Below are 15,000 nucleotides of genomic sequence, written 5' to 3' on the forward strand. Positions count from 1 at the left end.
TCTTCACGGAGGAGGAATGAGATACGGGTGAAAGCTTACAAGCTCCACGTGGCGCTCTAACTTGAACTGAGAAAAGAATGCTGAAACGTTATATTATATTTTAACTACATCCGATACGGGATCGCCACGCAGAACGTAGCCCGTGGGGAAGATTCCTGGCTGGAGAGTATTTTGAGCCAGGTGCCGAGTCATCTGAACACGTTCCGATGAAATAAGAGGATTATTTGCTGAGCGCTACGAAAGCTATAGAGGATTTTGCTCTGCGTGACCCGAGAGGGAACGAAGAAAAGAAGGTGAACAGCCTCTCAGAGAAGAGACGGTGGAGGTACCAAAGCCTTGGAAAGCACCCTTCCATCAAGGACAAAAAAATTTTTTTTAAATAGGATGAGCCAGCATCTCCATGCCATCAACCCCACCATGCCATCCAGAGCAGGACAACGCCAAACCACATTCACATCCGGATCACGAGCGCACGGTTGCGTAAGCGGAGAGTGCGGGTGCTAGCATGGCCTGCCTGCGATCCTGGAGCCAAAATAAGGCAACGGAGGTCACGCAGCTGAAGAAATGCATAACGGATGAACGGGGGGACATTCCGCTTGCTAAACTTCACCAACAGGTGTCGTCACTCAGCGCCCAAACACTTAAGTGTTTTTAAAAGAAAAGGTGATGTCATACAGCGGTAAACCATCGACTGTCCCAACTTTTTCGGAGTGTGCCGCAGTCGTCAGATTTGCAATGGGTGTATATTTTCAAAAATAAATTACGTTCACAAAATAAAACATCAAATAATGTGTTTTCCATATAGTACAGGGTGAATTGAATTTTCAAATGACTTTTTGTTTGTTTTTGCATTTTCAATATCATTTTTTATTATTATTATTATTTTAAATCCTCCTGGATGCTTCAGGTTTGACCTAATAGACATCAAATGAGTATTTCTGAGATTTGAATATTGAGATTTACATTTATGGTTCTTAGTGGTCTGCATGTTCGCCTCACACCACCGGGGTCTGATTCCCGCCGGGGCCCTGTGTGCGCGGAGTTTGCATGTTCTCCCCGTGCTGAGGGGGTTTCCTCCTGACATGCACGGTAGGTTGATTGGCATGTCCAAAGTGTCCGTAGTGTATGAACGGGTGTGTGAGTGTGTATGTGAGTGTGCCCTGCGATGGACTGGCACCCTGTCCAGGGTGTACCCCGCCTTGTGCCCGATGCTCCCTGGGATAGGCTCCAGGTTCCCCGTGACCCTGAAGAAGGAGTAAGTGGTAGAAGATGGATGGATGGATGGATTTATGGTTCTGATTTTTTTTTCAATCTCAAGTCTGTCAGCGATATTGCTCTGCAGGAAAAACGTATTCAAATGGATACAGTGGATACTTATTGATATGGTGATTTTTCTGTCATGTTTAAAAGGTTTGTAAGGAGTCTCCAGTGTCGGCACCATGTTTTCCACCATGGGATTTCTTCCAGTCAAATGACGAGCATTCTCTCGCTCTCAAGTGAAACGGGGAATAAAGTGAAGCCGGTAACATAAGGAATTAACATGTTTCATGGGCGTTCTATGACATTAAATGTAGCTATAAACAGATAAAAAGTATGACACATCTTCCATTAATAAATTACATAATTGTATCGTTAGCAAAATGCCGCGTTATTAAAAAAATAAATAAATTTTAAAAAAACGTTTTGTTGTAGGAAAATTATCACCAGGGTTGTAACTAGAAGTCGACCGATCGATCAGTTTGTCCTGATTATTCGGCACCGATAAAACATTGCTGGTTATCAGCACAAATCCACACCGATAGTTTTTCCCGGTTGGATTGCGGCAGCTGAGAAGGGTCCCGGTTTTCCCGGTTGGATTGCGGGAGCAGCTGAGAAGGGTCTGCTGTCATTATACAGTACGAGAGCGGCCTCTAGTGGTGACAAATTTTGGTGTGTTATTTGAAGTGTTTTTTTTTTGTTTTTTATTTTGGATGTCTCTATTTTAATTTGTTAATTTTTGGTTCAGTTTGGCCGTAGATCATTTATTTCCTTTAATATTTATGAATAGTTAATACATGTGCATATTTTTTTTCCATTTTAAAAAAAGTACAGTACATTTTCATGGTACAGTCAGTACTAAGTTCAGCAATATTTAACTTCCGGCGCTATGCTTTCATTCAGTACCAATTATAAAAACTTTCAACTGATGAATCGGTTATCGGCAGGTACCGCCCGACTTCGGTAGCGCTATGGGTAGAATCCGCTATCGGGTGAACTCTAGTTGTAACCAGCTCTGCTCTTCAACATGCAGCATCACACCACCTCAATGTTGATGACTTTCTTGTTAATGCCAGCCCCCTAAGCGGTTTTTCCTTACATGACTCAAACAAGCCTCGTCATGACTGAGTCACCGATCTCTCATTAGTAGTCTGGAATGAGTGAAAAACCCGGATGATGGAGAGGTAACACTCTATAGAAGCGGTGTGTGGTTCTAGCATCATCAGCATGGTTTCAGAACAGGGGTCACAGAAACAACTCCTACTTATCATGATCAGCAAGAGTATAAACTAACATTCTACATCGTAAATAGACGATAACCTGGTCTCAGTGTCCATCTGCTTTCCCGTGTAACCTCCACACTTACCTGCTACATTCAACCAGTGTCACGCGGAGGCGTCCCTCCATCAATCTCTCGTCCTGGACCGACATGTCTGGCTCTGGCGTCGGCTGCACTTGGAACGGAAAGAACGGCTTGTACCTGTTAAGCAAACGGACGCAAGGTCAATCACAAATCAAGTCGTTCCCGTCGCATAATCACAACAGTAACAATATCACTCCGAGAGATGAGATACAACAGAAACAGAAAACGTTTAGCATTAGTAACCCTGAAAATGCTCGTCTACTCAAGCGTCGAGCTTTTCATACTGTCTAAATAGCTGAGCGAATACGCGTACTTAACCCCAAAGACACTCTTCTTCCAACACTTCTAAATTCCCAGGGAACGGAGTCAAGGATAGGGCTGTCACGATAACTAAACAAGTTGTTGGACAATATATTGTCCCAGAAATAATTGCGATAAACGATATTGTCTTTTTTTTTTTTTTTATCATAGAATTTTTATTGAAAATTTACTTTTTACATAACACCCCACCCAACAACCCCAACAACAACCACAGCCAAAACCAAAAGAAAGGGGGAAACAAAAAAACAAACAAACAACCAAAGGAAAAAAAACAAAAACAAACAAAAAAATAAACATAAAAACCCAAAACAACAACAACAACAAAAAAGTGGTAAGATGATCAGGAATTACAGTCCACCTTTCCTCAATCCACCACCAGGGTGCGTACATCATTGAAGTAGGTCATAAATTGTGCCCATTTTCCCAAAAATGAGTCACCCCTGCCTCTGATGTTGTACTTGATTTTTTCAAGTTTTAAAAAGATTAAATCTTTAAGCCAGACTGATATAGAGGGGGTTGTGTAGAGGTCCAAGACAACAGTATTCTGCGCCGAGCAAGTAACGGTGCAAAGGCCACAACACTAGCTTCTTTATGGTTCAGAGGTTGACGCCGAGATGGAACACCAAAGATGGCGATATTGTCATTTTAAGACCATTTTATATATCACTGATATAATGATAATATAAGAGCATAATAACGCAAGTACACCCTTTCAAAGAGCAATGAATAATAATAATAATATTCTTAAGAATATGATTAATCTCATGTGTGTATAGGATTCATTCCTGCTGTCCATTCACTGTTCAGCTCCAGCTCACGCAGCTTAAGCGGCTCGATCCCAGATATTATTCACTACGAGCCCTGGAGCAGACGAGAGGACGGGACGGTTGTAAACAAACACGCATGTAAACACAACGGGCGATATCGACGTCACGTCCGTAGACCGTATACGATGCGTTCGAGAACGTAATCGTCGGGACAGGCCTATTCGAGGACCCTAGTGAGTGGTACAGTTTTACTCTGAAATAAATATGCACCGTCTCTGCAGTTCCCGCTCAGGTTTCCGCCACATTTCACGTGTCGATCAAAGCAGTCACTTTCGAACACGAGTACCCGTTCCTATTCAGAGACGACACATACGGTGGGGGTGTATTGTGCAACACAATGCAGCAGTGCAGTAATAGACATCTCTGGATTTATCAGGAGCACTTGCACGACTGGCTGCACAATATGAAATGAATTTTGCTTCAATTTTCACCAACACATTCATGCTCTAGCTGAATCTCAGCACTCTCTCACACAGAAAAGGTCGTTTTTGCTATTTTCGGCTCGCCCCGTGCTAGTAATAGCCTTCAATTATTTTTACAAATAGGGAACACGCACACACAAAACGTGCATGTATTTATTGCCCGGTGTTTAATTATATCTACCAACATGGAAATAGAAAAGAACATGCATTATAACGCAAACGATGGCATAAGAAGAATAACGTGAGGCAAACTCACACACACTTAAAGGCGGATAATAATAATAAAAAATTAAAAGCTGCGTACAATGTGTCTTTAGGCGATCGCGGTCAATAGATTTCATTAATACACTTACAGGAACGTGTTCAGAGCATAACTCGATTTGATTTATGTAACGCTACACAATGTGTCACATGGTCGCACTCGGTGTCTCGGCTCTAGACGATTTTGTCTTCGTCTGCTCGTCCCTGGGGTTTCAGAGTCTGAAGTCAGCAGACAGCTTTTACTCTCTGCTCTCAAAGCATTATGGGAGCTGTGTGAGTCACGCTGGAGATCCATGACTTCGGGGGGGGGGGGGGGCAGTGGTTGTGTTAAAAGAGAGAGTTATAAACCCAGATCGTGAGGGTTCACATGGTGTTAATGTGCTCCACTTAAAAGTATCTACACTCAGAAACAGAGAGAGAGAGAGAGATGGAGACTGACAGAATGAAAGATAGACAGAGTTAGAGATTGAGAGAGAGCTAGAGAGACTGAGACAGAGAGACAGCGACAGAGTAAGAAAGAGTTAGAAAGACAGTAAAAGAGAGAGAGAGAGAAAGAGAGAGAGAGAGAGAGAGGGAAGAAGAAGATTGCCACATATACATTACAGCACAGTGAAATTCTTTTCTTCGCATACCACGGCATGTCAGGAAGTTGGGGTCAGAGCGCAGGGTCAGCCGTGATACAGCGCCCCCTAGAGCAGAGAGTGTTAAGGACCTTGCTCAAGGGCCCAACAGTGGCAGCTTGGCAGTACTGGGGCTTGAACCCCGACCTTCTGATCAGTAACGGACAAACTGACAGTCAGTCAGAGAAAGAGAGAGACAGACAGACAGAGATACAGACACAGCGACAGAGTAAGAGAGCGAGAGAGATCATGTGCGAGAGGGAGAGAGAGAGAGAGAAGAAAGAGACGGAGAGATCGAGACACGGCGACAGAGTAAGAGAGCGAGACCCAATAAGAAAGAGAGAGAAAGAGTCAAACTGACAGACATTCAGAGAAAGAGAGAGAGATAGAGAGACACAATAAGAGAGGAAGTGAGAAGAAAGAGACAGGCAAACTGAAACATTCAGAGAAAGAGAGACAGAGAGAAAGATCAGGATGATAAGCTTACGCCTGCTCTTCCCCATCACAAAAACACTCGCATACATGGACACAGAAAAACACGGGCATACACCCACGCCACCACACACACAAACTCAAGCCAACACCAACACATGCCCACATGAACACACACACACACACACACACACACACACACTTCAGAACGTTAACTCTTAAGGCAACCACAACATTAATGACTTGCATCCAAATCTATTGGACCCTTTTCTTTATAAACCACTTAACAAATCCAAGATTAAAAACACATGCCAGATTTACTAATACTAATGATTTGTGATCCTTCAGTCTTATTCATCCCGTTTCAGGTGTTTTCGAAGAACTGAATTAGTCAGATTTTAATGATGAGGAACGGAGTTAACGGAGGTAAGTGCGTGCTCTCAGCCTAGAAAGGGACTCGAAACCATGATCTGCCAGTCCATGATTGGCTAATGCGAATGGTATGGAGGCCTGGAGGGGTCGGGACAAACGTCCTTTTCTTGCATACAATGTGGTAAGAGCTGTGCAGTTTAGTGTGGCTAGGGCTGGCCGACATGACGTTATAATAGCATTGTGATCAGTGATGTCACGATATGCTTTACGGAGATATCGCAGACACAAAGATCTTTTTTTTTTTTTTTTTTAAATAACATTTTTGTTTCAAATAATTACAAACTGACTACACACTACCTACTTATAGAGCGTGTGTGTGTGTGTGTGTGTGTGTGTGTGTGTGTGTGTGTGTGTGTGTCTATTAGGCTTCTCACACTGTAGTGACTAATCGTCCAGACCAGCCCCTATCTGTATCTACCACATGGCATGGCTGCGATTCAAACAAGTGCCTCGGAGGGGGAAGTCTACTGTATCTGCAAGTGTTCCAGAGTGCAACAGCAGGGCAGGAGGGCAGAAGCATGAGTCTTGATTAGAGAGAAAGAGAGATGTAATGTGGGCAGCAGAGGGCTGTGCAGCTCAGTGATCCAGTGTAGGACATAGTAACACGAGACACTGGGTGAGATATGAGAGGGAGGCTAGGTTAGGCATATGGTTGCAACACACACACTTAACTAGAATATACAACTGCAGGTTGTGCATACATACACACATTTCATTCATTCATATCTATATATGTATATAAATATCTATCTATATAAATAAACCACATACATTATCTATCTATCTATCTATCTATCTATCTATCTATATATATATATATATATATATATATATATACACACACACACACACACACACACACAGAGTATCTCATAAAAGTGAGTACACCCCTCACATTTTCGTAAATATTTGATTGTATCTTTTCATGTGACAAGACTGAAGAAATGACACTTTGCTACAATGTAAAGTAGTGAGTGTACAGCTTGTGTAACAGTGAAAATTTGCTGTCCCCTCAAAATAACTCAACACACAGCCATTAATGTCTAAACCGCTGGCAACAAACTTGAGTACACCCCTAAGTGAAAATGTCCAAATTGGGCCCAAAGTGTCAATATTTTGTGTGGCCACCATTATTTTCCAACACTGCCTTAACCCTCTTGGGCATGGAGTTCACCAGGGCTTCCCTACCAGGGGCTTGAGGATGCCCCACAGATGATCAATAGGGTTTAGGTCTGGAGACATGCTTGGCCAGTCCATCACCTTCACCCTCAGCTTCTTTAGCAAGGCAGTGGTCATCTTGGAGGTGTGTTTGTGGTCGTTATGCTGGAATACTATAATACTATATTACTATATTATAATACTTCAGTATGTCACAGTACATGTTGGCATTCATGGTTCCCTCAATGAACTGTAGCTCCCCAGTGCCGGCAGCACTCATGCAGCCCCAGACCATGACACTCCCACCACCATGCTTGACTGTAGGCAGGACACACTTGTCTTTGTACTCCTCACCTGGTTGCCACCACATACGCTTGACACCATCTGAACCAAATAAGTTTATCTTGGTCTCATCAGACCACCGGACATGGTTCCAGTAATCCATGTCCTTAGTCTGCTTGTCTTCAGCAAACTGTTTGCGGGCTTTCTTGTGCATCATCTTTAGAAGAGGCTTCCCTCCGGGACGACAGCCATGCAGACCAATTTGATGCAGTGTGCGGCGTATGGTCTGAGCACTGACAGGCTGACCCCCCACCCCTTCAACCTCTGCAGCAATGCTGGCAGCACTCATACACCTATTTCCCAAAGACAACCTCTGGATATGACTCTGAGCACGTACACTGGTCGACCATGGCGAGGACTGTTCTGAGTGGAACCTGCCCTGTTAAAACGCCGTATGGTCTTGGCCACCGTGCTGCAGCTCAGTGTCAGGGTCTTGGCAATCGTCTTATACCCTAGGCCATCTTTATGTAGGAGCAACAATTCTTTTTTCAGATCCTCAGAGAGTTCTTTGCCATGAGGTGCCATGTTGAACTTCCAGTGACCAGTATGAGGGAGTGTGAGAGCGATGACACCAAATTTAACACACCTGCTCCCCATTCACACCTGAGACCTTGTAACACTAACAAGTCACATGACACCGGGGAGGGGAAATGGCTAACTGGGCCCAAGCTGTACACTCACTACTTTACACTGTAGCAAAGTGTCATTTCTTCAGTGTTGTCACATTAAAAGTTATAATCAAATATTTGCAAAAATGTGAGGGGTGTACTCACTTTTGTGATACTGTGTGTGTGTGTATATATATATATATATATAAGTTGTGCAAAAGGAGTCCCGACCAAGTATCAAGTGTATAAATTAACATACTTTCCAGAAGGTCAACATTTCTGTATTATAAATTCTTTATTCTGTTACTGGAGGTGCTGGAGTTTCGATTTCCGTGAGCTGTAATCAGTAATCATCGAGATTTAAAATAAAAATAATTTTAAAAGGCTTGAAAAATTTCACTTTATGTGTAATGAATCTAGAATCCACGAAAGTTCCACTTTTCGAATTAAATTACAGAGGGGAAAAAAAATTTTTTTTTTACTTTTCCACGATATTCTAATATTTTGAGGTGCACCTGTATACTCTGATAAATGTGGCTAGTAACTCAAACCGAAAATTTGCTGTACATCAACATCAAAAGTTGTGCTAATTCCAGAGCACCGGATCTAGTGAAACGTGCAGCGTGTACGGTGTTGGGTGCAGGCGTTCACAGGTCACATTACGTAAAAAATAGTATAAAAAGCTCAGCTCTGTTCCAGGAGTAAAATACACTTTGGGGCGGGGGGGGGGGGGGGGGGGGGGGGGGGGTGGAGGGTAAAACAGAAAGCAGAAATCTACACTACAGTTCTTCATTTTGAAATCACAATCATCGCTACTTTCTTATTTAAAACAAAGGCTTTAAAAAAAAGTAAAAAAAAAAAAAAAAAAAAAAAAAAAAAACACACCAGAATTACCAAATCACTCCTTTCGTTCTTCGTTAACAATTTAATGATTGCGACATAAACCACGTTTGCAGACTGACATTTGCTGAATGATTCAGAATTGGGCCTGGAGTGTCCGATGTTGCCTGGAAACAACATCCTCGGTCGCTCGTTACGGTCTACTTGAAATAAATAAATAAAGAAATAAATATCACGAGTATTTTTGAGAGGAAAGCAGACTAGTGTTAAATAACAATGCCGCTCTGGACAGAGAACCAGTGATACAGGCGATACAAACACATGGTCAAGTCTGGGTATCTGTTTCGACATTTTTAAAAGATGTGGGCAAGGTGACTCAGTCAGTGTCAATCAATGTGTATTATATTAACAGGTACAAGTTATACTGTATACACACACACACACACTATATAATATGTAATATAAACACATATTTATTTACACGTACATATTTAGCTTCACGTTGTTCCAAACCTCAGAATGGTCCGTTCAAGAGATAAATTCTAGAGATTAAAAGCACATATACACATCCATGCACATAAAACCCTACTATGAAGAACACTGGGAACAGCCATATGGCCAGAGTGCACACGTGCACACACACTTTCATGGAAGTCCTCACATAATCCTTGACCTAACATCCATCCAAACCACAAATACACAATTACACTTCAACACAACAGGTCCATCTCGGAGGACCTACACTTTAGCAGGCAGAAGAGCTTCCCCAGAGCGAGGTCTGACCTCGGGTCACTTTCTATACAGAGATAACGAGCGGACCGACCCCAGATCAGATGACTTCCCACTCAGAGCTTTAATTCTTGCAACAGTAGCAATGGCTGGCCACACGTCCAAATTACAAGTGTGAATGCAGAGCTTTTTAATACAATACAGACACAGAGATGAGCTTGCATCCAGCACAGACACTAGTATCTACCTCCACATCATCTCTCACAACTTCTACACGAACACTGGACCCCAGATCAGCACATATTCTACATGAACACAGGGACGAGCTGATGGACACGGAGCATTTTTATTTACTTACTGACTACGTTTACATGGACAGCAGTAATCTGATTATTGACCTTATTCTGAATAAGACAGTATTCTGATTAAGGTGTTTACATGAGTCGCTTTTAGAATATTCCTTTCATGTTCCCCTTTTACATGTTATAGAACATAGAGCGATTAACGGCACACGTCATTACGTCACCGCGCCACGCCGTCCGACGTTCCCTCCAGAATTTCACATATCGAGATACAGTCGGTCTTCGTTATGGTACCGTATACAGTTTCGGGTGTTTTTATTTTTAATTTTACGAAAGCTTCGTGCGAATAGACGACTGCTTGAAGCCGTGGGCTGCGTCCCAAACCGCGTACTTACCGTCTATATAGTAGCTGAGATACATGTATATCTCCCATAACATAGAAGGCAAGTACGTGGTTTCGGACGCAGCCATGCTCTCGTTTGCCGTCAAACGGTCGAGCGCTGCCGTGTGTGTACGTGTCCTGTCGCACAATGCGGTGAAAACTCTCACACGGCGTTAATAGTGTGATTAAGGTGTGTACGTGTCTGTAACGCACGTCGATAATGCGACTAAAACAGGAATACTCCACACGTCTTAATTCCATTTGCGTTTACTTCGAGTGTGACTTTAATCAGATTAAGGTCATCAATAATCTCCGTTTACATGCTAGTTTCTTAATCAGAGTATCGTCTTAACCGGGTTAATGTCGGATTATCGTTGTCTACGTGAACGTACTGAATGACTCGACGGTCACGATGATTCCCCAGAAGTAGTGCGTCTAGTCATAATGGTAGTTTTATGTGCAGTCTTCCTCTCAACCTTACGTTATTGCACAACTCCATATCACATTACACCAAGTTCCTGTTGAAGATCGTGCGAAAGTTCAAGAGGGCCATTTAGCTCTACCGCTTCAGAGCGAGAACTAGTGAATAGAATGATCACTACCTATTACAGCTGCTCAGTGTGATGACTTAACATCAATTATACCACAATAGAACCATTACAAACTGTGATGAGAAGCACCTAATTAGTTGTTTACACTTTATACAGAGTTTTCCCCTCTTCTTTAGTGCAAAATTATATTTGAAGTTATTAAATAAATGTATTATTGAAGATTTAAAAAAAAAAAAAAAAATTCTCAGACATTTTTATAAAAGACTAACTAAAAATAAAAAAATATATTTATAGCTTTACAAAACTGTTTTGAATGTTTTTTTTATTTGATTTAAATAATATAATCTTTTCTGTTTTTTTTTTTTTTTTTTTAAAATTAACACTGAAAAAGAAGGGGAAATCTGTATTTAAAAATAAATAAATAAATAAATAAATAATTTTTAAAAAACACCCCACACCTGCTTAAAGCTTTTTTTTTTTTTTTTTTTTTTTTAAATAGAAATAAACAGACTAATTTATCATGATATTGATTTTATATCATCATATTGTATATCGTAGAAATCTTCTGTGCATCACGATATAATATTTGTGTCATATCACCCACACCTGCTACTTAATATTTGCTACTACATTAGATGTTATTTCTATTCATGAATCATATATACGCTCGTCACCTTACCCAGATTCATCCGACTAACCGCTTTGGTGAATAAAACATAAGAAAAGAACAATAAGCAGACGTATTATTACAGAAGACACAAAGACGGAGCGCATGAAAGAGAACTTTGACCCGGTATTGTCCTCCACATGCGAAGGGTATCGCTATCACCCTCTGTGTGTGTCTGTTCAACACTGAGCTATTCGATCTAATCTGACTGTTATATAAACCACTAACACGCAAAGCAGCTGAAACGAGGGGCTTTGGGATCCCACGGTTTCTTTTTAGCACTTAATCACAAGCCCACAGTGTGTGTGTGTGTGTGTGTGTGTGTGTGTAGTTACATCACAGCTGTTCACAACTCTGACAGGAGGAGAGAAAACTTTCACATTTCCACAAAGTGAAGAGTTCTTCAGTGTGAAAGCGAGAGGAAAAGTAAGCGTATATAATGTGTGTATCATAGACGGACAGACTAATAAAATAAATAAATTTTTGAAATGTAAAAAAATAAAAAAAAAATTAAAAAAAAGATAAGAATATAAAAGAACACAGTGTGTCCCAGTGATTTTTAGTGACTGAAGTCTACAAGTCGATCAAAACATGTTCATTTCAGTCCTTTTCCTGAACTACTTTTTCTAAATGAACTCGAAAATGTCGCTGGATCAACGAGAGAGAGAGAGAGAAAGAAAGAAAGAAAGAGAGAGAGAACAAATAAAAGCAAGGTAGAAAGAGAGAAACAAAGAAAAAGCCAAAGAAACACCGAAAGAAGGAGAGAAAGGGAAAAAATGAAGGAAGGTAGGAACAGATTGAAAAAGAAAGAAGAGAAAGAACAAAATCAACAGAAATAAAGAAAGGAAGGAGAGAAAGAAAAAGAAAGCAAGCAAGCACGAAAGCAACAGCAAGAAATCAAGACAGCGAAAGCAAGAAAATGAAAGCAAGCAAAAAAGAGGAACAAAGAAAGGAAGAAAACCTGTAATGGTGATCTGTTTGGTGTGTGGTGCACAGCGCACTCTGTAGTGAATATAGAAAGGGAATAAGTCTCACTGTGCGTTTGAGAGAGTTTAAATACAGAAATGATTAGAGCTACAACAACTAAAGTCAGTAATAACCGATTATGAAAATCGTTGTCAATAAATCTCATTATGGATCAGTTGGTCTGTGAGGCACGGGGCACGTTTACCAACCGTGTTACTTCTGTTCCAAAACACACAGCGGAGAGTACAGACCATATGTATCGTCCCAAATGAAGTACTATACACTTACACTACGCACTTACAGTATATGTACTCTACCGTCTAATGTATGAATTTTAGAAAGGTAATATCGTCTCAAATATATCACTAGGAGTTTTTTTTACTAACCGGAAGTTTAAGCCGTTTCCCAGTCGGACGCCGTCTGCTAGCTTTAGCAGAATAACCAGATGATTACCCAGCGTTAGGGTTAGCCAAGTCACAGCGGAAAAAAATCATGTGGCCCATTTAGGCAGGGGGGCATTTTTTTATTAAATTAAATGCGGTGAAGAAAAAAAAAACAACAACAAAAAAAAAACTAACCTGTAAACTTTCCAAAGCGGAGCTTGTGTAGCACGGAAGCACGACAGCGATGCACGAGCACAAACTTATGTTTATATCCAAAATGCTCCACTGCGTGCAAGCGCTTGGGGAAAACTGCTTGCTTAAAGGTTTTAGCTTAACTCAAGTTTATTGTCATGATATGCTGCGTTTGCCCTTGCAGTGTAAACTCTGTCGTTTACTATAACGGGGGCGATCTATTAGTAACGAGACCGCTTCGCTCCTCACTCGCGATGTAAACGCGGTGACGAACAGTGTAAGATCTGTAATGGAAATAATCGGCCGATTAATCGATTATGAAAACAATCGTTAGTTGCAGCCCTAGAAATGATCCTGTGTAAATACAGCTTACTACTAAAGTTATTACCGGCCGTGGTTTGTGCGATATTAACCCGTGCAGCGTCATTATACGCTCGTAAACGATGGAATGTGTTCAAATCACTAAATCGTACACGGATTTACAAACCAGTTACGATTTTAAAGGAAGCGGACAGTGTGGGTGTGCACAGGGATGAGTGAACGCTCGAACACAATACACCAGCGGTCAGGTGAGCACCAGTCATTACACAAGAGTTATATAGCAGTGTGTGTGTGTGTGTGTTTGAGCATGTGTGCATTTCTGCCTTTAAACCTGAGACGTAACAAACTGCTGCTGAATCAGAGTATTAAACCACAATCCCAAGCTTGCTGCAAAGTCACACACACACCCCTCTTATGTAATTACTGACTAAACAGCTGGGTTATTACCTTGACTAAACTCATGGACGGATGGATGGATGTGCAGATGCAAGCAGGGATGGATTTGCAGATGCAAGCAGGTATGGATGTGCAGATGCAAGCAGGGATGGATGTGCAGATGCAAGCAGGGATGGATGGGCAGTTGCAAGCAGGGATGGATGGGCAGTTGCAAGCAGGGATGGATGGGCAGATGCAAGCAGGGATGGATGGATGGGCAGATGCAAGCCGGGATGGATGGATGGGCAGATGCAAGCCGGGATGGATGGATGGGCAGATGCAAGCCTGGATGGATGGATGGGCAGATGCAAGCCTGGATGGATGGATGGGCAGATGCAAGCCTGGATGGATGGATGGGCAGATGCAAGCCTGGATGGATGGATGGGCAGATGCAAGCCTGGATGGATGGATGGGCAGATGCAAGCCTGGATGACGGATGGGCAGATGCAAGCCTGGATGACGGATGGATGGATGGATGGATGGGCAGATGCAAGCAGGGATGGATGGGCAGATGCAAGCAGGGATGGATGGGCAGATGCAAGCAGGGATGGATGGATGGGCAGATGCAAGCCTGGATGGATGGATGGGCAGATGCAAGCCTGGATGGATGGATGGGCAGATGCAAGCCTGGATGGATGGATGGGCAGATGCAAGCCTGGATGGATGGATGGGCAGATGCAAGCCTGGATGGATGGATGGGCAGATGCAAGCCTGGATGGATGGATGGATGGGCAGATGCAAGCCTGGATGACGGATGGATGGATGGATGGATGGGCAGATGCAAGCATGGATGGATGGATGGATGAGAAAGCAGATGTAAGTGTCAGTTAAGACCAATGCCATAAGTTCAGGACAGAGTACTAGAAACGTGCTAGACGCAGACATGCTGAAATATTTATTCATGGTCTGTGTAACAAAAGAAACATGAAAAGGGAAGGTAACTGATGCGTCACAGTGGGGTCTGGTGGTGTTAACACACACACACACACACACACACACACTCATGCTCACTGCCCATCCCATTTTATGCAGTGGGGGGAAAGGCAAATTTACAGGACATAAGCTAGAGTGTAACAATCAGAAAATTTTGATCGTCGATTACTGAATCGTTGCTTTAAGAATCTAAACTGTATAGCATCACATCGTATCAGATTCAGTCATATCGTCAAATTTCTAACTGTTGCCTTAA

General features: G+C 42.1%; 1 protein-coding gene across 1 annotated transcript in view; it reads right to left on the bottom strand.

Moving 5' to 3' along the window:
* Nucleotides 1-15,000, bottom strand: part of pdzd8 (PDZ domain containing 8) — a 63,662-nt gene that overhangs the window by 32,250 nt on the left and 16,412 nt on the right. The window contains exon 2 of the mRNA XM_017476545.3: nt 2,624-2,737. Within this exon, the coding sequence (XP_017332034.1) occupies nt 2,624-2,737 (114 nt within the window). The remainder of the gene's footprint in view (nt 1-2,623; nt 2,738-15,000) is intronic.

Source organism: Ictalurus punctatus, chromosome 9 (genome assembly GCF_001660625.3).
Source record: "Ictalurus punctatus breed USDA103 chromosome 9, Coco_2.0, whole genome shotgun sequence".
Taxonomy (NCBI): Eukaryota; Metazoa; Chordata; class Actinopteri; order Siluriformes; family Ictaluridae; genus Ictalurus; species Ictalurus punctatus.